Source organism: Siphateles boraxobius, unplaced genomic scaffold (genome assembly GCF_051911475.1).
Source record: "Siphateles boraxobius isolate OS27281-9 unplaced genomic scaffold, OSU_SipBor_1 20, whole genome shotgun sequence".
Classification (NCBI taxonomy): domain Eukaryota; kingdom Metazoa; phylum Chordata; class Actinopteri; order Cypriniformes; family Leuciscidae; genus Siphateles; species Siphateles boraxobius.
In genome coordinates, this window is record NW_027508811.1 from 8,495,025 (window position 1) to 8,520,695 (window position 25,671).

Consider the following 25,671-nt stretch of genomic DNA (forward strand, 5'->3'; position numbering starts at 1 on the left):
TATGATTTAACCAAAAACTTGTGGAGCCCATTCAAAAGAATGTTATTGATCCACAAATCCAAAGATACAGAAAAAAAACGTTGCGGCCGCCAAATTTTTGTAGCGCTCATTTCCAGTCAAGCAAGTTGTTAATGATTTTGTTGTTCAGTTTTAGCTCAGAGCTGTTCTTACTCACACATACTGTGGTGAAGTGATGCTAGCCTGCTGAAAGAGAGAGAAACATGAAAACAGGATAACAGGGAGGGAAAGAGATTCTCTAAGAGTCACTCACTGATGAATTTATTTTGCATAGCCTCCAGTAGGGCCTGGTGTGCGTTTTCAGTCTGCATGGAGGTAGAGCACTCTCTAGCCAACATGGTGCGAATCAGGTGTTCTCCAGAGCCTGCAACAGTACAGACAAGACCCACATTCAATAATTTAATATAAAAATAAATAAAAAAACTAATTATACATTATGTATATTGTACAACTGCGTGTAAATTTACAATTTCTTGTTTGGAACTGTTAGTTCCAGTTCTGGTTGTCTGTGTTCATGGAGTTCATGTTATTTTCATACTGAATTGCAATTTGTCTGTGCATTTGCATATTGAATTTAGGGCTGCCCCCTAATAGTCAAATGAACATTAGTCAACGAGAAGAGGCTTAGTGAAATAAATTTTAATTACCGGTAGTTGGTTATAAAAAAAAAACTCCACATGAATTGACATGATGAACAGATTGTTAAAGGGGTGGTTGATTGCGATTTCACTTCTTTCATTTTAAATAGTGTGTAATGTTGCTGTTGGTACATGAACAGTATCTGCAAAGTTGCTGCGCTGAAAGTTCAACGTAAGCAGAGATATCGTCTTTTAAAAATCAGGAAGTTTAATGCCTACAAAAATGACTCGAATGGGACTACAACGATTTTACGGAAGACAGCTTGCAGAATCTCCACAAATTCATTGTCGGATTCAACAACAAACTGTTACTAAAGCATGAAGCAGTTCCAACTTTAAAACCAGAGGCAGCAGTTGTTGGGCCACAACCAGTAAGTAAGACTTAATAATTTTAAATGTATTTGCATGTATGATTTTAGACGTAATGCTTTAGTTTTTATCGAAGGACAAATGCCCGCGCTGGCTTTAGTAGCCACTTAGTTATGCTATTTCGTGTGTCTATGACAAACGCGTACAAACATTTTTGAACTGAATTTGTAATTATGTACTAATTTTGTAAATGTATTTTCCATGTATACTTAATGACGTAATCTTTCGATTTGATCAAGAACGTAAACCAATGCCAACGCTGTTTGTAGCTAGTTAGTTCTTTGCTATTTTGTGTGTATAAGACAAACCTGTATAAAAATTATATGTAATCGCAACAGCAAACTTCAGCTGCTGTTATCAGATGTTTTCATGTTCTGTTGGCATTTTAACACAGTTGCCACATGTACACCTAAAGAAAATGATACACCGAGTAAACTAAGTTTTGTTTATAGATAAACGGTTGTTCATTATGTCGACAAAACAATAACTTTAAAAAACGGTATTACTCAGTCATTTATTCAGTTATATTAAACAGGAGAAAACTATATCTCAAAAGCTAACAAGCAGCAGTAGCATTTTCAAGTAACAGCATATCGAAATTATTATATAATAATAGTAGAATAGAATAATAATAATGATTCAAAAATGTACCAATCAGAAACGTTTTGTAAGAGCCGTGTTTGGGGAGGTTCTGCTTAACTCTCTTCATTGCCGCATTCTGGGTCTGATTCTGGCTCAAACTGATACGCAGGGATTAAAGTGAAAAAAATTCTTCTGACTGAATTTTTTTTCAGGCAAAGTCATATTCCTTTAACTTTATTTAGATAGTCGAGACCAATAGCGTTTTAAGGGGAGGAGTTTTAAACCGCTTTAATATTGCCAGTTTGCATATTTTATTGAGTGAACACGGAGCAGTTTTTCCGTGAGCGGGAATTGAAAACCCGGACTGGCCAAGCCAAGTGATTACAGAATGCTTAGAGTGGAGAAAGGAACGTGCTTTCACTCCAATCCAGGCTATATCACATCCCCCTCAGCAGGGTGAATACACCTCGTCTTTCCTTAATTTAAAACCTATTCAAACAAAAATTAAGACATTTATCACACTATTTGAGAAATGAAAGCCTATTTACGGCCTTAAAATTCTGAAAAGTGAACTTAAGACATTAAGGACAGACGGGAACCCTGCAATTGACGGAAATCCGTCATAGACTCGCTGCAATTAACGGAATTCCGTCGTAGCGACGGAGAACTTTAATCCCTGGATAATGGTATTGACACCATTATTTACATTTGACCGGAGCATAATGCAGCTTTCGCCTGTAAAGGTAATGGGCGTGAAGTTTCCGGACAACGTGCGCTATGCAGTTTAGCCAATTGCAACACACCGGCCCAACTAACCAATCTGAGCCCATTGCCTTTTTCTGAGGGAGTGGTTTCATAGAATCAGGAAGTCAACCGGTCGTTCAAATGACAGAGGAGAAAGCGGCTTACAATAAAGGTGAAATTTATGAAAAATAAGGCTTTAAAAAAAACAAAAACACAAAGACATGTTATATTGCATCCCATAAACACAGTCATGCAAAGAAAAAAAGCAGTAAACCACCCCTTTAACATGGCTGGTCCATGTGGTAATTAAGTCAAGCAAGAAATCCAAAATTTCACCTATCATTCATCGACCTCAAACATGGCTTATCATTTGATACATGCAAGAAATAGCCTAACGTTAGCCACTTTACATGGTCACTTGCTCGATCGTTTAAGCTTTATCCGTGCACTTGAAGGCTTAATTCATATTTTAAATGCTCATTATTACGGTTTAGTTTTTCTCCATAATGTAGAACAATGTTTCATATAATATTCTTTCTCAGCCATGAAACTTAAACAATTTTAAGCTCACGCTCCAGACTGCCAAGAACGCACTCAGAACTGTTTGCTGACGCTGTGGATTACAGGTAATGATGTTGTAATTAATGTTCAATTCCTTGCACAGACCGATTGTTCATAAGACCTCAGTGAATCGTCAGGAGCCAAAGTTGTGTTACCTAATACCTATAAGACTGGCTTTGAAAAGATAAACAAATTAAACAATGAAATTAAATGCACTTTAGATGTTGTAAAGGACATTCTGAAATGAAAGAGGTTTTCATTTTTATATAAACTATGATATTTACATAAAATAATATATATAATACATAAACATCTAAAACATTATTGTATATACTATATGTGTGTGTGTGTGTGTGTGTGTGTGTGTGTGTGTGTGTGTGTGTGTGTGTGTGTGTGTGTGTGTGTGTGTGTGTGCGTGCTTGAATACATTTTTAAATGTATTATATTTGTTTGGAAAGTCAGGTGTCCCCACAGGAACTATGTTAAAAGAACATGTGAAATATAAAAATAGTAAATCCTCGGTCAAGACACTAAAGACAGTCACAGTCATTATCTGCCTTTCAAAGGCAAACGTGTACAGCAGCCAGTTTTCAAAAGGGAGGGAGTGTAAAGAAAGGCCTTAAACACAAAATGTTTGGCAGCCTCTCTAGCCTAAGAAACCATAAAGCCTTATAGCCGTGTTGTTTCTGTAAACACAAACGTAGGCCCCGTAATATATCAGGTAACTACAACAAAACTCTGTGCGGGTTTGTTGCAATGACAATTAGATGCTAATTTCTTTTCTTTTCTTCTTTTTGTTGTTTTAACAAAAGAATGAACAAACGACTGGCTCCACCGTTGGCTCACTATTTTCAAGTTACCGTAAACCCTCTCATTCTCTCTTGAGAAATGGATGTTACTGGCAACAATATCACAACAGTTAATTTAACAAGCAAACCGTGCCATGATAGTGCAAACTCAATTACCAGTGGAAAGTAAATAAAACACAATAAACCAGAGATGGCATAAAACAGGCAAATGTGGCAAAAGGAATCAACACTGACTTGCCTTTTGCCCTCAGCGAAGCTACAGTGAGCGCTGCTGAAACTAACAGGGTTGACCTGGGAGAAAACGAGCTCTTTGTGTCAGTATGAAGCCAGAATGATTGTTTTTCTCCTTTTGATAGGAACGCCTTTTAAGTTGGGAAATGAAAAGCAGGTGCACCGCTGGAGCGCACACTCGAACGGCCTGTCCTCACCGCCATGAGTTTTCAATTTTGAGGAGGATGAAAGAGAAATGCATGCTGAAACAGCCATGGGGGGAGAAGGTGATAAAATGTGTGATTCTGCTTTTGTTTTCAGAATGGCAGACGATCAAAAACAAAGAGGCACAAAACACAATGTAAGTTTAAAATTGCACATGAGTTTGTGTGATTAGAAAGTAAAAATGTCAACAGAGAGCACACGTGTAAAACAGTGCTCGTACTATTTCAGACCTGTTGAATCAAGCAATCAGGGATATCTCACAAAACCTATCAAGAACATGAGTAATATTTCACATATAAAAAAAAGGAGAAATTGCATATTGCATAATGAAAAAAGCCTGTTTTAATACCATTAAGATTTGTTCCATAAAGGTTTCATTTTCATGACAAAAACTTTCCACTGAATTGCCATTACATCATTAAAAAAAAAAATGTATTTAATTTTTGTAATTTACTGATGAGAACAAATTGAGAATTGCCATCAAGAGTAATGCCTCAAAAAGCCTGTGTGGCCAACACCACCAACATATTTTTTTTTTTGTTAACCAGAGGAAATCATACATGCTGCACCCCTGTGCAACATGCCAAGCTTTGATGAATCCCAGTCTCTCTGCAACGGGCCAGGTGTGTGTTCACTGCAGGGCTCAGGCCAGGCCAAAGGTGCTTTCACACAAGGGTGCCGCAGAACAAAGGATGAAGGAAAAGAAAAGAAATATGGCCTTCATCTTAATCTAACACTCTTTGGAAGTTGTGTAAGTGATTATGGCATGGGGAAGCATATTAACAGAGGCTACAGTTCGACAATTCAAAGCCAAGTAGAGATTTTTACAAGGTGTCTGGTTGTTAAAGCAATGTCACTGCCTTGTGAAATATTATAATAAAGTTACAGGTGCAGTTATGCACCATGTCATGGTTGTTAAAGTATGTGCAAATTTACTGCACCGGATAGGGGAGATCGGATAAATTAAACAATTAATAAATGTATAGAGATGGGTATCGTTAAGGTTTTAGCGGTGTTACTACTCTTACCGACACTTCTTATCGATCCGGTACTTTAACGGTATTCTTAACGGTTCTTTTTGGTGTGTGATTTTTTTTACATTCGGATAATAATAAAATGCTTTAACAAAAGGAATAAAATATCTATTTGTTATGCAGCAGTGTGCAGGCTTTTTTGTTTTATATACATGAGATAGGATACGATATGCAAAAACAATTACAAACACATGGTCAAAAAAAGAATTCAAAAACAATTAAACAAAGATACAAATTATATACACAGTGCTTTAATTTCAGGAAGGTCTACTAAAATTACTTTTCAGGTAAGTGTTTCTGTCTGAAAAGAAATCTAATTTAGTAATCAAATGTAAAATAACCCAGCATAGTTTATCATAGATAGATTAATGCTTATTCAAGTTTAAGTTATTCATTCAAGAGCTGTGAGTGATTTTCTCTGCCTTTTGTTGTTTAATTCGTATTAATGGCTCAATCGTCCGAAAGGTTTTATAAGACGCTGCCCCTTTAAGACCGAGTGAAGATCTAATAGGTGACTGATGCACCATCATTTTATCCCAACTATTTGCATCCATTTAAGACATAAACTCTGTTTAAGTGAATAAACTGTGTTTCAGTGAATCTCAGAGCTGGTCATTTTTATATTTTTTATCTATATTAGATAGTTTAGATGCGCACATGAAGCCCAAAGTTAAGTAGGCCTATAGCCTACTTTTCTTGTCTCGTTATAGTCGATTTCGGAGCGCATGTCGCCTTGTGAATATTTTGCGCATGTTTTTGTGCTTTTAATAGTTCCTTTAATGATTAAACACGTCCGCAATTTAGCAACAGTAGAGCCTGCATTTTAAAACAATCACCGATCGTGCTGATTCTGACGGTACGTTTGGTGTTTAGGAAGAAATGAAAGCGCAATCTCTCACGCTCTCTCTTCTTGACTGCGAATAGCAGAATTGCATCACAGACAAATGGTTTAATATTATTATATATAGAACTGGCTGGCGAGATAAACATGTTCAAGATTACGTCTTTATAGCAATAATAAATAGTATGTATATTTTCTTAATTTCTCCAGTACCGACAGCAGAACCGATAACGTCTGAGCTTATCTTTCAAAATTCAGCCCCGGGGGCTGTTTAATACGTTCACTCCTTTATGTTCACTCCTTCCCCCAATCAGCAAAGAAGCCAAAGCATGTCTGACCGAATCTTGCAATTAGCTGCTAAGAGGATATTCATACCCAAAAATCATATACTGTACATACATGAAAGAAAGTGATGTGTTGTGATGCGACATATACACCCAAAGAGAGATTTCATCTTTTCTTTTATCTTGACCTGAAAGGAATAGCTCCTATAGCATCAATAAAAACATAATCGTCTTGTCCTCGTCCACGTCTGCCCATGAATAACAATCTGTCTTTCATCATTACTGCTTTAAGAAATCCAGACATCCTCTATGGGATGGATCCTCAATGGACTTGCTTGTATATGTGGTATGGAGATGTGAATCATGTCTGTGGACTATTGACTTGGGCACAGGCAATATAAGGAATAAAAGCTTGTTTTATTCATGTGACAGAAAGCATTAGTTTAAAACATGAAGTGTACAGCCTTGGGCCCTGCTCACGACAGAAATCCCAAGTAAAGCAGAAATTTTTGCTTTTGAAATATGCCCCTACTAAGACACTGGCTAATGACAATAAGATGTTGGAGGGACGAATTGACATCCATATCAGGGCCAAAGAATTAACAGAAAATGACAAAAAGAGCTTGAATGATATAGATTTTTTACTACAGAGCAATAGAAATATTTTCATCGACTGTAATTGTGCACAAATTTCTTAAACATTGACTCAAAAGTGACTGACTGAACCCTTGCAAAACCTGTTAAAAAGCAGTGAATGTACAGTAATGTCACACTAATATGACTCTGGTGTGTTTGATACCTGAGGTACTCACAGCTGTAGAGTAAAGGCTGATGTCTCGAGCGTTTTCAGCCCAGCAGCCACACCCATAGTGAGCAGCCTGAGACACAGAAAGATATGAAGAAAAACATGTTGAAAAAGAATGTCGGCTGCAGTTTAATTAAATATATTATACATCTAACATATCTAACCTGTTTATAAAGCACTTATAACCCACACTGTGAAAATATCTAATTTCAGCACAAATATTTGAAACATATGATACAGTTTAAAAGTTTGGGGTCAGTATGATTTTCTTTTTAAGAAAAAAAAATAATTGTATTCAGCACAAACGCATCCAATTGATCAAAAGTGACAGTAAAGGCTTTTACATCATTACAAAAATACTATTTATATAGTATTACTAGTTCTTTCTATTAATCCAAAAATCCTGAAAAAACTGATCATGCTTACCACAAAAATGTTAAGAAACTTTTCTCAAATTGATACAAAAAAAACATTTCTTAAAGCATGAAATCAGCATATTACAATATAAAGCTTATTTTAAATGTAATAGTTCACAATATTAATCTTTTTACTGTATGTTTGATTAAATAAATGCAGTCTTAAAGATAAGATCATGAGCAAACTTTTGACCGGTAATGATGCATCATGTTGTGCAAAAAAATGAAAAAATGTGAATAGGCCTTAATTATGAAAAGTCCCCTATAAATAAAGAGCTACATCCCCAGAATGCTATTTTATTTAGCATTATGGTCAAATAGAATATGGCCAGACTCCGGAGAAAACCAAAGGTCACCTGTCCAACCCGACCCGGGTGTTTCATGGCCAGACCTCCGCTGGATACCGCAGCCGCCACATTCCCTTCCCGATCCACTACGACCGCACCAACTGTATCCAGACAGGCTGAGTTATTCTCCTCACCTTCCACCATGATGTCTCCTACTGGCTCCAAGCAGCCTAAATCGTTCTCCTGCGCACACAATTGCCATTCAATTAGAATTTCCTATCGCACACAGATAATAAATGGCACTATTCTGCAGTCTAACATCCTGAGTTCATCTATAGAATAAAATCAAAAATAAAATGTAAGTGTCAATGTATCTTCATTCTAAACCGTGGGCCGAAAAAAGAGGAACAAAGAGGCTGTGGTTACTGGCAACTTCAAAAAACGCACATTTCCAAAGCCCAGAATAATACTAGATTGAAACATACTGAACATTGCTTCTCTTGTAATGTTTTTTTCTTCTTTTTTTTCTTGTCTATGAAGTATGCTTTCAGACCCAGCTGGCTACCATAACCAAACTTGAACTTTGTCAAACTGGGGAACTGAAATACACATAGCTATCTAGCTTGAGCAAATAAAGTCCAATTACATATCAGCATCTGAAAAATTATCCTCATGCTCTCATTTATAATGAGTAAAGTGGTCATTTTAAAGGACTGTTTTCATTTGCTGATTGCTGTGTACTTTGGAAAGAAAGTTGATGTGGACTGAAAGAGTCATGGAGCCGCTTGACAAATTGGCCGATCCTGGGAAACTGCGGAAGGGGACGTGATGACTTATAATTTATAATTTCATCTTCCCATGAACAGTGTGTCATTACAAGGCCATGGATCTTCAGAACTTTCTAAAATATGAGTGAACAGGCTAAAAATGAATGTTATTATTATTTATCTCACAATCAGCGATAAATCGGACAGAATCAACATCTGCTCTCGCAGACCATTCCAAAGAGGAGCATCAATTTTTCTCTCCTTAATGGGTTGCTGTTTGTATAACCTTTATGTCTTAAAAATATTCTGTCTCTATTTCAGTGTGTCATAAAAGCAAGTTGGTAAAAATATTCAATCAACTTACTTCAATCAACTTATTTTGAAAAGTTAACTAAAAAACTAAAAAAAAATGTCAGGGTTCTTATTTCTTGACCAATGAATTCCCACAGTCCCCCTATTTTATGGTGACTTTAGGCAGATTTTAATGTATACATCAGATACCTTTTTTGAAGTGATATATTTTAAAAACATTTATTGTTATTTATTATATATATTATATTAAAAATATTATTTTTTTTTACAGTAGAAACTAAGACCTCACTTAATTCAGACACTTAGATACTTGAAAACTGTAATGATATAAAACAAAATAAGATTCCCTAATATTCCCAAGTTACCCACAACTGTGGGAAACCTTCAATTCTTAAGTCATATTTCTATAAATCACAAGTGCACCCACTCATAAAAGAAGTTAGAGAAACATCTTAATTCTGAGAAGTATGCATTAAACTTGAGCGAGAACCCCTAGACCCCAGGCCTTCCATGCCATACAAATGCATTACATCCCCAGTAAAACAATAAATATGGCACAATCAAACAAACCACAGGCCACTTGAAAGGAGACTGGGAGATGTGTTGTTATCTTAACGACCATTTAATGCATAGCTTTGGAGAAAAGTTTGAACTGAACTGAAGAAAGACCATGTGGCATCCCAGAGGCACAGCTCATTCATGCAGAAAGAGCCAACAGCGATCACTCACTTCAAACTGATGCTATCTTTAAAACAAACCGTACAAGGTTCGAACTCCGAACACAAATACCACATATACCGAACCAAGTTAGACTGCGACATATTTGTCTTTCCTGTCAAATAACATATCGCCCACATTCAGACACTGTAATTTGCAACTAATGACCCAGGAGTGACCCACGTTTCGCTTTCTCATTGGGACCACACAAGCGTCACATCATGGATGGATCTGAGCTGGAAGCCATTTTCCCTCGACACCTGCATTCCATGTGTACCTGTCAAATCACTTCCTTGAAAATTCACCAAAAAAGTAGGAGAGATGCTAACATGTTCAAGCACATTACGGGAAATAATTCGGTGAAATAACTTCAAGATGTTGGCGTGGGAAATTGGGCGGCAGGGTGATGCTGAAGCACGAATGTCTCATTGGCCTCAATCACAAACACATCAATTTATTGATTTTTGTTCCTTAAAAATAAGGCCTAAATGGTCCACAAAATAAATTATGCATTTGAAACTGCTCTGACATAAATGGGTAAAAAGATAAACGTGAACATGTTTATGTCTACCTGGTAAACTCATGCTTTTCAGGTCAGTGACAAGAAGCTACAAAAAGCATCAGAGAACTGTGTCACCCAAGTTAAATTCCTTGTGTGCAGTGCCATGTCAGCAGTGCTGTAAGTATCCGTATGTGTGTTTCCTGTGATTGTGAGTAATTGAGGTCTCCACACCCCCCTTTTAAGGTCGTCATTACCCAATGGGTTTCCTCCTCTGGGTGTATGTGGTGGTTTTGAATTAAAGGACTGAACAGATGCAGATCCTGTTATCAGTCGAGTAATAATGTCAGAGCAAATGCCTCCGCTGCACTGTGTTTAGGCCTAATTAAATGTGTTGCACTGAATGGGAGGGTGGAAACCTATAGATCATGGAGCATTTATAGGAGAAACTTGCATATAGTGCAGTCTTTTTTTAACCAGAGTTTAAAGAGCGCATATGTCAAAAATCAAGAGCATATCCTGAAAGTTAAAGTGTTCCCTTTTATAAAAAATAAAAAAAAGAAACTCCTAAAATCGAGTCTGATCCAGACCGACAAAGGACGGCAGCTTGGTTTCTAATTCTGAAGGCTGGGTAGCCCCACCTATACTTAAATGTCACTAGTCCTCTCCACATAACAGTATATTAAATATAAAATATGGCCGTGATTGATTCATGTCATGCAGCGGTTTTGCATTCAGTGTGAAGAGAAGAATGCTACCTGATTTAAAATCACTGTTAAACTAAGGGTCCAAAATTAATATTTTTGTCGATATGGCAATTGCATTATTTATTTCAGGCAAATATACTTATTAAATTAACATAGTATATAAATAATACAATATTTTATATAATAATACTAATAATAGCAGCAATAATATTATAGCATTTACTTGTTAATATAATAATTAAATATATTGATAATTAAAAGGTATAATATATTTTGATTAATAATGTAATTACGATTATATTATTTACAGTTGAAATCGAAATTATTCAAACCCCGTTGCTAATCAGGTTTATTGGCAAAATTTACAGACTTTCAGCTCTTTGCAATGAACAAATCAAACTAAAGTAATTGAAATAGCTCAACAGGAAAAATATTTCAATTGGTTTCCCCAAATTCAACTGAAAATGAACTTTTTAAGACTGAGCAGCCCCAAGCTCAGTCTTAAAAACCCCTCCATGACATGCATCTTTAGTACTTAGTAGAACATAATTTTGCTGTTATGACCTGCTGCAAACGAGATGTATAATCAGACACCAGCTTCTGGCAGCGTTTCTGAGGAATCTTTGCACATTCATAATGAGCAATGGCATTCAGTTCAGTAATATTCTTGGGTTTGCGTGCTGCAACCGCCTTCTTCAAATTCCCACCAGAGATTTTCTATGGGGTTCAATTCAGGTGACTGTGATGGCCACTGTAGAATATCCCAGGACGACTTCTGCAACCAAGCCTTGGTGGAATTTGAGGTATGCTTGGGATCCTTGTCCTGTTGCAAGGTCCAACGACGCCAAAGCTTCAGCTTCCTCACTGTAGGCACGACGTTTTCTCCTAGGATTTCCTGATATACAAAAATTAAACAATCTTGCCTTCCACATGCTGCAGGTCTCCAGTGCCAGAGGATGCAAAGTAGCCCCAGAGCATCACAGAGCCACCACCACAGAAAGTCTGTAAATATTGCCAATAAACCGGATTTGCAATGGGGGTTGAATAATTTAGATTACAATTGAAATATTATTTAATTTTATAAATAGTTTGGTGTTGAGCATGTATTGATTTTAAACCCTGGTTGGATGGTATGTCATTGTATGTATAACATGAGCACAAAAATGAGAGAAGTGACTCAATCATTTTGCACATTCACTCACGTGTCCACACGAATGTCTTCTCCTCTTCGTCTCAACCTGCTCTGCCAGCTCCATCTTCCTCTTGTTCCTCTTGTAGCCTGACAAACTGAACTCTGTTGAGTGTTGAAAAAGGCATGACAGTCAATAATAGAATTTACTCCACTGCTTTGACTTCCAATCCAAAAAAACTTTGTCTGTGTTATAAGTCATGAGACCTATGAAATGCTGACAAATGTTTTGCTCCTGTGGCCTTATTGCTTAGATTATTAGTATTATTATTAATGATTATATATTGCAGCAAGGGTGTGTGTTTGGCAGGGGGGCCTTTACTCTCACAATAAATCAGTCTATTGGTGGAAAAGTGGTTGAAATCCTCAAAGTCTCCCTAAATAATGGGACATGTGTTGGAATGAGGTCATGGTTTTGGCATCAGATAATTTCCAACACTGACAAAACATACTCTATCGCTGTCTGACACACACTGGGAGTTGGCATGGGGACCTCTATTAAAGTATAGAAGCCATTGTTTACCAAATAATGCATTCCACTCCTGTGAAAATCTCTAAATCAAAGAAAATGAATCAATGAAATGGGCACAATTAAGTCATTTTGCAGAATTGGATGGAATGCAATTAGGGCTGGTAAAAATAACACAATGGCTTAAAAATACTCCCAACAGATGAGATCACATGTCGTCTTACGAATCATTTTTCAATGAAATTATTGCATGCAACTGTCAAGACTTACAACTGAGATAAACGCCAGTGGTTTTGGTAAAAACATGAACATATGACAGATTCCACATACGTATAGTATACTTCATAAAAACTGTAAGCTGAGGGAAGTCAGTTAAAGGACAATATAAGAACTGGATTCCCTGAAAGAAATACAAGTGCTTTCAAGGCACTGCTGAAATAAAATGCTGCATCAGAGCCACTTCAGTGGGAGGTGTTTGCGGTCGGTTTCACTCAATAATCAACATGTAGCTAAATGGTTAAATATATACAATGAATATAAACAATCACAATTCAGCATCCAAACTAGAGAAGAAGAATTGCACGTGAGCATGCACATTTTACGATTACATTATTGCTGCCCGTAACAATTGTATAATGAACAATTACATCTATTACAATTACAATTAAACTTTAATCTTATACTTTAAGAAGTATAAATATAAAATGAAAACAAAACCAAAATAGATAGTATAAAATTAAAGGTTTTGGGCTGAAGTGCAGAAGTGTAAAACTTAACTACTAAAACTTAAAACTAAACAGAATGTTTCAGAAATATCAATACAATTCTGCCACTTCAAAGGTAACTTAATCACACCTAATTCCCTAAATGAATATTAAAAACTATATAAATGCTGGGGATTATAGAACAGAAATGTCTTAAACATTCAACATACAACAAATTATTTTACATTATTGTAACAAATTAACAAATCAATTTCTAATAGGGATGCACCAAAATGAAAATTCTGGACTGAAACTGAACATTTCTGGATGCACTGATGGAAAACCAAAACAGCTTTTTTTATTTTATTTATTTTTTATTTTAAATTAGCTTTTTTGGTATGATTGACTTTTTGGTGAAATTCAATCATTTTAATGATACTGGACTTAAAAAATACAAGCCAATAAAATAAAATAACCACGCTTGTATTAAAAGTAAAACTAAAATTGGACAGAAAATATTTAATCAATATTATTCAGTTCTATGCAACAGAATTAGATTTAACAGATTCAACTGCCGTATTCTGTTCTACTTAACCACTGTCCTCCAGCAGTAATCAAAAGTTTCAGTCAATATCTGGAAATGCATTACAATAAAATTTTATTTTATATTTGGCTTGGCTAAAAATAGCGATGTCAAGCACCCTTCGCTTTCATTTTTAGCATTATGTGAAACTAGCAGTAAGTCTCACACACTGGCAAATGTCTCACTAGCATAAAAAACAAACTCCATGGTATAAAGAAATTTCTTGTATAATAATATATTAATATAATTCATTTTTGAGAACAATACCGGTTACAGCAACAGAGAAAGCACAAATAATAGTCATTTGCAAGTGTTGTGTAACAGGTTACAACTCCGCCGCAGGCCTCAAACAAAACCTCACTGCATTATGAGAGAGTAAAACCGCAAACACTTCTATTAAAGTTATCTGGATGCCAGTCACACCTTACAGATCCAAAGAGAACGGAGGGAATCTTGTTGCTTACATGAGACCTTTAATTTCATTTAAAAACAACCTCTACAGTGCTTCTTTACTGAAAATATATGAGCCTTTTAACATTTTTACCTCCTGTTTTCCCCTAATTATGGAAAATAATGCTATTTAAAATCACTTTCCAATTTCTACGTGAACTTTTTAGCTTCTTTCACCAATAATCACAATATTCAGTAATTCAAAGACGCGTCCTGATCTGTAATACATACAAATCTAATAAAAAGACTGCAGTCAAAGCAGCTGAAAGAAGAGTGTGGGTGGTCTGACACTCACTGGTGGTCATCTTCTCTGTAGGGCATGCTGGGATCCCATGGCTGATGGCCCACTGTTCTGCTCCTTTGCCCACTAAGAAACTAACAAAGTAGAGATGAGATTTACATAAAAGGAGCAATTTCATCACACTACAAAACGTCCTTCTTCTATACTGGAGGTTTCCTGAATTTAATTTTGAACACAGCAAAAGATAAGTTAGATCGGAAGATAGATCAGCTGCATTTATTTGATCCAAAATACAGCAAAAACAGTAATATTGTGAAATATTTTTACAATTTAAAATAACTGCAATTGCAATTTATTCCTGTAATGGCAAAGCTGAATTTTCAGCATCATTAGTCCAGTCACATGATCCTTCAGAAATCATTTTAATATGCTCATTTGGTGCTCAAGAAATGTATTATACAAGAAAGTCTATTGTTCTTATCAATGTTGAAAACAGTAGTGTACTTTTTTCCCCATGATTCTTTGATGAATAGAAAGTTCAAAAGAACAGCATTTATCTGAAATAGAAAGCTTTTGTAACATATATAAATATCTTTACTGTCACTTTTGCTCAATTTAATGCATCCTTGCTGAATAATATATATTTTTTATATAAATATATATAAAAATGCCCCCCCCCACCAAATAATAAAAAAATCTTACTGAAACTGTTGAATGGTAGAGTACAATATTACAAAAGCTTTCTATTTCAGATAAATGCTGTTCTTTTTAACTTTCTATACATCAAAGAAAATCCTGAAAACAAATTGTGCACAACTGTCAGATCAGTTGTTATTATTATTAAAACAGAATTCAATTACTTACATTTTACTGTTTTATTGTATTTTTGATGCAGACTTCTTTCAAAAATTTAAAACCTAGCCAATATGAAAATGTTTGTTTGAAAAGTGTTTTTGTGTTATCTTAAAATAAACGCAACTTAGTTATCAAATCTGGCACAAGTAAATACATTTTGGAGCCACTGCGATCTACAGAATGTGTCTAAATCTAAGACTGGCACCTATTTCCTATAAGTAAGAAAATACACTTGCTGCATTTGTCACAACAAGATAAATGCATTTAGTCCAAGCATGTTTTGTCTTGCTCAAAGTTAGTACTTGTTTGTGTATTCTGTGCCTACTGCGATTGAAATGCTGCTGTTTTACACCAAAATATTTGCCCTGAGGCATCAATGAAGTACTGCATGTCAGTCTGTGTATATGTCTAATTTGATAGCGAGAAAGCCAACATCAGAGAACTTGGCTCACCAGGGAGGGATCCTGCCAGCTGATAGCTTCCCCTTCTGAGTTTCACTTAATAATCTTCTGGCTACCAGCACTGGGTTCTTGATTCCTGATAGAAAGAGCAGCATTAGTATCACTTTTGCTCAAGACAGCTTTAAATATGGTAGATGAAACCTGCATTTGGCTTCCTCAAGCACATTTGTTGAAGAATTTTTGGAGTTCATTGCAAAATAACACAATGTTTCACTAATATCAGTGTTAAACTAAATAAACGCCCTTTATATTGTATGTGGATTAGCAAAATATTTCAAGACACTGCATGTCAAATCAAGTTAATAGTTTTAACCAACATGGCAACAGGTTGATGAGGTCAAATCGGTCCTGTTTTGCGCATCAATTTCTTTTGAGTGAAAAGAAGTAGCGAATATGTATAACTTTTACATTTATTTTCTAAATAAACAATTGAAAAATATATATATATATATATATATATATATATCTTAGTTTTGCATGTTAGCATTCTTGCACACACAAAATGCAATTAGCCACTTTCCTAGAAAGGGCTAAGGAGGTTGCGAGTTGGCCTTTATTAGATTTGCTTGAAATTCAAATAGCATCTTTAATCACATGACAAAAAGCTCAAACCAGCACCCACCACTCAAGGCTCCAACAGCTCCATAGTTCAAGGACTTCCCATCCATGATGCTGGCATCACACTCAATCTCACCCGAGAGGTTCAGGTTGGAACCGGTACCCGCATTGGTGAACGGGGAGTCCTAAAAATAAACATCAACCTCAAAGTTGATTTCTTTCTCTTCTAAAATAATAAGAAACAAGCAGTGACAGTAACAAAGTATTTTTACTTTATTAACGTACTTAAGTACATTTATTAAGTATCTGTACTCTGAGTATTTTTATTTAGGGAAAATATTACTTCTGTTATGCTACATTCCAATGCATAATATAGTACTTTTTAATACGCTACATGTAATGAAAACATGACATCCTCGTTATTTTGAAGTGAAGTTCATTTTATGTATAATTCTGTTAAAAGAAAATTGGTTGTTAACACCCCAGTTTGGTTGACCATGTGGTCCATATAATCATGTGACTTCTTAAGATGGATCCTGGTTAAAGGAGTAGTTCACTTTCAAGGGTAAAATTAGCCCATGATTTACTCATTCTTTTGCTTCAGAAGACATTATTTAACCCACAGGAGCCGTTTGGAGTTCGTTTATGATGGATGGAGGCACATTTTTGAGCTTCAATCTGTTGGTTGCCGTCCACTGCCATTATAAAACATGGAAGAGCCAGGATATTTTTTAATATAACTCCGATTGTATTTGTTTGAAAGAAGAAAGTCATATACACCTAGGATGGCTTGAGGGTGTGTAAATCATGGGCTAATTTTCATTTTAAAGTGAACTAGTCCATTAAGCATTGTCAAATTGGCATTGAGAAAGGTCAGATGTGACCGAAAAAAAAAAGTTACCATTAAAAAAGTGGTTTTATCTCGCAATTCTTGTACTTCTCTTCATTGATGGAGTATGCAGCCTTTTTTTAAATAATTTCCCTAGGATTTACTGTTGTAAATGAAAAATATGACTGGAGGTCGTTTGTGAACTATATCTGCTGTAAAGGGGTGAGCTGTTTGAAATTCTTGAATGTGGACATGTCCACATTTGTCTATTACCATCTGAACAGGGTAGGTTTTAGGTAAACCCCCCCCCCCCCCTAAAAATAGCGTTAAGATAACGCAAATTAATGCCCATGCATCTTCCCCTCTGTCGTAAAAGTTTCAAAACTAGTAGGTTTCCATAGCGTTCTTAAATTGTTAACTTATTTTGCCCTGTGAGACGTGTTTTTGTACTGTGTATTTATATTTGTTAATACGCATTCAGTTTTCCTCATTTTTCTACTGTTGTTACTTTTACTTGTTTGCACACTTGCATTATCAGTAATTATCAGAGTAGTTATCCGTATATGACAAGTTTTGGTAATAAAATAAAATGTTACATAAAATGTTTTATTTGCAGACCAATACATATTGTCTATATAATATTGACCTTATTGACTAGTGCTGGCTACATTATAACAATTCATAATATTTCATAATAATGTCAGACTGAGCTGGCATTCACCAATCAGTACTTTTTACTTTTAAAGTAAGTACATCGCTCCAGTATATTAAAAATCAAGTACTTTTACTCAAGTAAAATTGAAAAGGAGTACTTAATACTTTTGCTGGAGTAATATTTTATTAGGGTGTCTGTACTTTTACTCGAGTACTTGATTTGTGTACTTCGTCCACCACTGGAATCAATACATAAAAAAATCCCTAAATTTGTCACATTTTAGTTTTTAAATATGTTTATGCGAAATGTTATGTTTTCCTATCCCAGCTTAATATGCAGACACAACTATAAGTCAGTCATTCATAGGATGCTGTCCCTGAAAATGCTGCGGCACTTTCAAAGCACTGCCCTGTTTGAGTGGTCTGACATGTCAGCTAATGGCATGTTAGTGCCAAAAAACACTGAAGAAATTTGTGGAAATGCGTGTAGACTTTCTGTCTGTCATAGACCTTAGTCAGGGTGGACGGAATATTGAATTTTATGCAGATGGATATGAGACTATGAGGATACACTTACAGTCTTTACAATGGCATGCATTGTATAAAGGTAATAGATCCGAAGTCATTTTTACAATTCACACTTTTTTTTGTATACTGAAAGCTTTTTGGAAAGATATTTCTTCAGCTAAACAATTGCCTTTTTTTAAACAACAGTAGAATCCCTTCAGTGTTATTGTAAACTAAACCCAAAAAATGCTTTAGGTCATTGACAAAGCTGAAATACAATAAATAATTAGATGAAAATCTTAAATAAATTAGAAATGCTGGCTTGGCAACTAACTGGAATTAGAACTAAAACTACTAAAACGAAAATAAATTAAAGCTATAAAGAAGTTTTTTTTTTTTTTTAAATGAGTAAAAATTACAAAAGCTAAAAGGAAAACTAACATTGTACAAATACAAGCTAGTTCAAAATATATATATTTTTATAGATTGTTGAATTTGACTTGCTTGTCGTCCCGTTGATATCTGAAATGTTTATTATTATTTTTTTCTATCCATTTTCTCTGTGAGTTGTTGTGATCCACTATCACCTCTAGCTCTATTAGAGCTGCTGTCACTGCCTCCAGTGCCAATCCACCAGCTCTGAGCCTGTCCACAGCCTGAAAGACATTAAATCACAACTGATGACAGCAACCTCATGTCTGCCAGTGCCTAAAACCAACTCAGTTAGTGTTCTGCTTTACTTGGGGATTCTAGAGCTTTATGCAGAAAAGATCACACTGAAATAATCTCGACAAAACATTAAAAATGTGATAATCCAATACCAAGAGCTTAAAAAGCAAATAAAGCTGCAGTGTTTTCCACTTGACAAGCTTCAAGCAGAGAGCGTGGAATGGTATATTAAGCCGGGCAGCAGGTCGCGGGTCGCTGCTGGTGTCATGTTATCAACACATAACTCAAATTCCCTGGCACAGGTGTTTTACTCAAGCCTGATCCCTTCTTTTCATCCTTTACACGGCACTCTGGACAGGGAAAAGCATTGCATTGCAGCTTGCCAACCTATGCATTACTGTTCGCTGCTAAAACATCTATTACAATTTTGTCAGCATATCTCAGATTTTGTATATTGACAATGTAATAACATTTTGCAAATGTAAGCAAGAAGGAATTCATCTTTGTGTTAAAAATGTTACACAATACGTATCAGAAATCATGCAAACTGAGCTGGGAATGAAAGTTGACTATATCACTGAACTGACATCTTGTTGACGTGACCTATGGCAGAGCTATCCAAAGGTTTCAGGGCACAGAAGAAATGCAGAAGTACCTTAAGGCATCAAGTTTTGAATAAAGAATCACATGGAACTCACTCTCTGGCAAGCTCTCTTGCACACATGTTTGTATTCCTTGGCTTTGGATTCTGAATGATACCCTGCCCCTGTGGAGATAAAATCATCAAAAATAAGACAGACATTTCTTACAAGTGAGGTTCTTCAGCTGTTAACATTTTGTAGTTGCTTATATGACATTGCTTGTCATAATGAGTTTTTTTTTTTTAGAAGTCTTACGAATAAAGTAAGTTTCATACATGAAATGTCTATATGATCCTAAACATGAAAGGGATACTCAAACATTTTAATTGTGTCATCATTTACTCGCCCTCATGTTGTTCCAAACCTGTATGAGTTTCTTTCTTCTGTTGAACACAGAAGAAGATATTTTAAAGAATGTTGGTAACCATACAGTTGATGGGCTCTATTGACTTCCATAGTAGGAAAAAAATACTATGGAAGTCAGTGGCTACAGACAAAAGTCTGGTTATCAGCATTCTTTAAAATATCTTCTTTTGTGTTCAACAGAAGAAAGAAACTCATACAGGTTTGGAACAACATGAGGGTGAGCAAATGACAAACTTTTCATTTTTGGGTGAACTATCTCTTTAAAAAAACCGTTTGCCAAAAAAGTTTAATGCTCTTATTTAGTCACCTTCATGCCTATCCAAACCAATTTGTTATTTTTTCCATTTTTTTCCACACGATGTTCATAGTAACAATCTGTCAAGTTGTCGAAAAGACAAAAAACCCACAAAAAAGTAGCATACACATAGTCCTATATTTCAAGTCTTCAGAAGCTACACTAAATTTAAGACCGTTATTGACAGATAATATTCAAAGCTCTCAAATCCCATTCACCGGCCATTGTTTCAAGCCATGCTGGTTTGAATATGCAGAATGGAGAATGACATTTGAGAGCAGCAGCAAAAAGGGGGAACTTCAAATAATAGCCTGCTGGGCTTTTGTATGTCTTGAGAAGAAGTGGAATAGTCATATTTCTTTCATTGTGCTTATACAGTGACTGTACAAACTACAGTCTCCTTTTGAAGTTTGACAGACTAACCATTATGAAGTGTTTTATTAAATGGAAATTTCTTTAAACCTTTCCTTTTGTGTCCCATGGACAAAAATAACAACATTCTAGTTTGGAAGACATACGGGTGAGCAAATAATGACAATTTAAAAAAAATCTGGGACCTATTACAACCTTTCAGCAATTACTCATTGCACATGTAACATCTAAATTTGTGCAGAACCATGTTTATGCAGAAATGTCTTGAATCGCAGTCTAAATTCTCAAAGGGACCCAAATTCACCTGCATGCACCAGCACAAACCCCATAGCTTCATGACGTGAGACGGTGCTGTTCAGTACAGACCCTGAATTGTTAAGTGGAGACACAGTCTCCTTGCAATCTGTCGAGTTTTCTAGTTTTTCCATGACCCGTAATTAATGCAGCTTGCATTTTGACCCATCATTCCCTCAGAATTCCAATACAATTCTTCAAGTCCTGAAAGAAAAGAGAGTGAGATATCCTACCTTCAGAATTCAACGTATGTATAAAGTAATATTAGCTATTACATTATATCTATATCTAATTCAGTTAAGTTAAATTAGTAATGACATACACATTGACAATTACAACGACTAACTTTAATGCATCCCTTCAAATTTCATATAACGTTAAGAAACATGCCTTGAGGAACACAAACGAAATAACTTACTGTTCGCTCACAAATTTATATTACATTCACTCAGATAAGATTCGTTTTATTATATAACTGTTACAGTACATCAACTACTGCCAATTTCAGTCCTACAAAACAGAAAGGAAGAATGAAGACTGCAAAACTCACTCGCATGAAGACTTCAGGTGCATGACGGCAGAAGAGCGCCACAGTCATACGCATTGTTCAGCGTCTCTACTGATAACACACACATACAGATTGCACTAAATTATGAGTGTAGTTGTATTGTCTGCTGCATGATTGTGATGTGATGTGATGATGAGCGGCGCATGTGCTCTCGTCACACCAAAATACTTCCTGGTTCAGTGACACATGTGACCGTATAACTGCAGCAGCGCCCCCCTGCGGCAGAGTCATCAACTGCGTTGCATCAAACAGAAAAAGGAACGTGGACAACACAGTTTTTACAGAAAATGAAACTTTTTTTGAGTACTTGTTTAACGTAAAGGTTACTTTAATTACTATAAGTATAATAATGTTTAACAAAAATATATAATATTAAATTATATCTGCTTGTGGAACTATAAGGAATACAGTAGCCAATAGAAAATGTACTTTAAAGAGAAAATAGTACTGTACATACCTTTTACGGAGCATATGTCATTTTACAGAGTGTGTTTAATCAGTGAATTATCTCAAACATTTATGTTGCTACTCAAAATGTCTTCCATTATTATTGACATTGTGTATTATTTTAAGTGTTGTCACCCAAGCAAGTCTTAAAAACAGTGCCTAATCTATAATTGGTAAATATGTCAATAGATCAATAGGAATTGCACTAACAAAATAATGGACTATAAAAATCTGCAACTTAAATTATACCGTATATTAAATCTGCACATAAATGTATTAAATCTTATTGTCTGGTTACAAACCAGAATGCAAAGAAAGATCGATAGAACACAGAACAGATAACATAGACATCCACATATCTATGTGATGATTTATGAGCACAGTTTGGTGTTATTAATTCTAAACAGATGCTCTTCCTGTCATGTCAAGTAAACCAGCATTGGCAGTGGAATTGAAAACACTCCTCTTGGGACTATTTGCTTACATAAACGTCCTCTGACTGAAGTCAAGTACGGATGACTCCGCAGTTTATAAACAGACTCTTTTTTAGAAAATCAAAAAATGATGCCAGCAAGAAGTTAATTCAAGGTTATTGTTGTTACTCCCATTGGTGCTTTGTGGAGGAGGACAGTCTAGGCACAACATCCAAGATTAGGTTTCAATAAGTTTCTTATTAAAAAGTCTTGCATTAAACAGATAAAATCACAATCAATGCATTAAACTGCGGCTAGAAGAGTGTGTCAAAATGTGGATTGCAGTAATCTTATATCTTTTATTGTATTCTCCATTTTACAATTTGGTATCACATCAATCCTTAAGTAGGTTTCTTCTCTTCTAACATCCTAAAATCAACTAAAATACACCATTTAAATACAGAGAGAGAGAGAGAGAGAGAGAGAGAGAGAGAGAGAGAGAGAGAGAGAGAGAGAGAGAGAGAGAGAGAGAGAGCTGCTTGATTAACTGATTAATTGACACTAATATCCGATATTGATATTATTGTAGCATCCAGACTTTTACCACCTATCAGTTCAGATTTAATTGTTGAATTCATTCTGTGATCAAGTTCACATATATTTTTAAGCTACAAACCACTGCCATGTCAGAGCTAAAGCAAGTGTATTCTGTTGTTATTATTTCCTTTCTGTTGTGTATTGTGATGGATTTCACTCCCGCTGTTTCTTTGTTCAGTGATATGGCGTTTATTGATGCTGAGATAATTGTCTTTGCTCGGATGATTGTTCTTAATATATTAAGAACAATCATTATAGACATTATACATTATAGACTTGTTTGTCATTCAGCAATGCTTTTTACAGGGCTGTCAGGAACACAATTGTCTAAAATACGTAATTTAACTGACTTCAAGAATGACACTGCTTTACAAGTGATGAAACAAAACCAAGACTTAATATGTGTAACTCTGACACAATAATAACATCTAAAATGGTACAAAGTAGTTTAAATCAACATATTCTTATGGCAATTCACAACTAGGCCTATTTTACAGTTTGGCTAATTTGTAGGGATGGAGGTTAGGGGTGGACCTTCATACTTATGTGTCGCGAGTTCCTTTCCCCATATAATCTTTAAGCTAATTGTCACAGTCATCGTCTGCACCACTCTGTCTTCGTCTGCACTACACTTCCCAGAATCCTCCTTGTCTCCACACCTGAACTCAGTCCCTCAATTACACACCTGTTCATTGTCTTCATCATCCGTGTCACCTGTTTTCACCTCGTTATTGTTGATTTGTGGTTGTATTTAGTTTGCTTCTTTTCAGTCAGTCAGTCCTTGTCGATGTATATTGTGTGTGTAGCCTCTGCCTGTTTGCCTGCACCAGTTTGAGTTTTTGTTAGTAGTAAATGTTTGTGTTGGAGCCTATTGACTCTGAGTCTTCTTCAGCCTGTACCACACCCGTGACACTAACAAGGTTAAGCGTATTTGGCTTGCTGTCCGCAGTGGAGGGGCTCGAAGAAGCAGCTTCAACTCAAGCTTAGATATACCCCCCAGTGGGACTACTAATGCTTGCAGTGGCGGTTCTAGAGGGGGGGCCAGGGGGGCCCGTGCCCCTGTGACAGCAAGCTTGGCCCCCCTTGTGGCCCCCCTAAATGTGGAGTGTGAAATAATTTTTACAAAACTGTTTTTTGCTATCGTTGTTATCGTTGTATGCGTATTATTTTTTTATTATTATTATTCTATCTTTGTGGATTTGCTTGTTCACGTGACAATTCGCATCACATTCGCGGGAATCGCGGCAGAATAACGTCTGTCTCCTGCACGCGAGAGAGGAGAGAAGGAGAAAGCTGGTAAATGTCAGTTCAGTTATAAGTTCATTCTTTATGTGCGAATCGGGTGTGCGATGCGTAGCCTATTGTCTATTATGATATTGTAATCAATGTTTTAACTATATACGAGGCACTGTGAGCTGACATCGGATTTGTCTATCGTCCTTTCACTGCTGTGTGCGGTTCATAGGTAGGCTATGTCCCCAAATTAGTTTATGTCTTATATTTATATCATATTATGTTCTTATATCAGAATATCAGATCAGCAATAGTGCCGTTTTCCCGTGCACAATTGCAACGGTGATATTGATGTTATACAACAGTTAAATTAACAATAAGTGAACATTGGGAGTTACTTTTCAGACACAATATTGTCAATATTGTTTGTTTTCAGTTTATTTCGATGACTAGAATTTCAAAATGAAACCGTAGCAGAGTCTCAATGCAACAGACAGCGATGATTTCTTGACTGAAATCCGCGTTTTGAAGGAATCACTTGCTTCTTTCCCGAATGAATCAGCCGTTTGAACAAATCGGTTGAATGAATGAATCCCTCAACTCACTTATTAAGACCGTGACTTGCCGCCGCCTACTGGCGGTTTTAGTTTCATATTTAAAGTACCCTTTAATTAAAACATTAAAATTAGAAATCATTTCATATTTAAATATTGATTTAAAAAAAAATCTCATAGCTTTATTTATGCAATTATAAATGGAGTGTAAATATATTAATGCCACTTCTGTGTCACCTCTAGACTTCACTGCAAACATGGATTTTGATTAAATTATTTAATTTGACAGGTAACAGTGGTACTGTATAATTATTGTATAATTAAGTATTATTGTATAAATAAGCATAATTACTGTATAATTTGAATGTTAGTATTTGACATAAAAGGTGATTCATAACTCTAAATAAGTTTAGAAAGAATGTCCATATATAGGTGAAAATGCCCCTGGAAATCAATTTAAGGTGGCAAATTAAATTAATAAAAAAATTAATTTCGGTCGCTGCTGTGAACTGACCACTGCATAGAATATTAAAAAATATGAATATCTTTGTGAGTCATCCGTCAACAACAGGCCTAAACCAGCAAAGGCACCAGTACAAAAACACAATCAGTAAAATATCATCTAATCATCAACAAAACATTGAAAATATTGAGATATATTTTTGTCAATATTGCACACCCCTAATGTACGGTATGAATTTTGATTTCTTCAGGTCTTAAAAAGCCTTAATTTTGACTTTAAAAAGTGTGCAGGAACCCTGTAAACGGTTAGACATAGTTACCTAGCAAGTCAGTTATTTTCAGTAAATGAATTAATACGCTTCTTGGTACCCATTGCTTTTGCTCTAAAGTTCTCACCAAAATGAAGAGAAAGAAGGGCATCATGTCAATTACAGT

At 35.7% G+C, this 25,671-nt stretch overlaps 1 protein-coding gene across 1 annotated transcript in view; it reads right to left on the minus strand.

Annotated features, from left to right (window-relative positions):
* tasp1 (taspase, threonine aspartase, 1) overlaps positions 1–21,711 on the minus strand; it is a 36,700-nt gene extending 14,989 nt beyond the window's left edge. Inside the window, exons 1-11 of the mRNA XM_077236564.1 lie at positions 21,513–21,711; positions 20,973–21,166; positions 19,693–19,760; positions 18,913–18,981; positions 16,400–16,520; positions 15,769–15,853; positions 14,516–14,595; positions 12,028–12,119; positions 7,893–8,066; positions 7,115–7,193; positions 272–382 (exon numbers count right to left, since the gene is read on the minus strand). Coding sequence (XP_077092679.1) covers positions 272–382; positions 7,115–7,193; positions 7,893–8,066; positions 12,028–12,119; positions 14,516–14,595; positions 15,769–15,853; positions 16,400–16,520; positions 18,913–18,981; positions 19,693–19,760; positions 20,973–21,096 — 1,003 coding nt within the window. The 5' untranslated portion in view covers positions 21,097–21,166; positions 21,513–21,711. The remainder of the gene's footprint in view (positions 1–271; positions 383–7,114; positions 7,194–7,892; positions 8,067–12,027; positions 12,120–14,515; positions 14,596–15,768; positions 15,854–16,399; positions 16,521–18,912; positions 18,982–19,692; positions 19,761–20,972; positions 21,167–21,512) is intronic.
* Between the last annotated feature and the right edge of the window lie 3,960 nt (positions 21,712–25,671).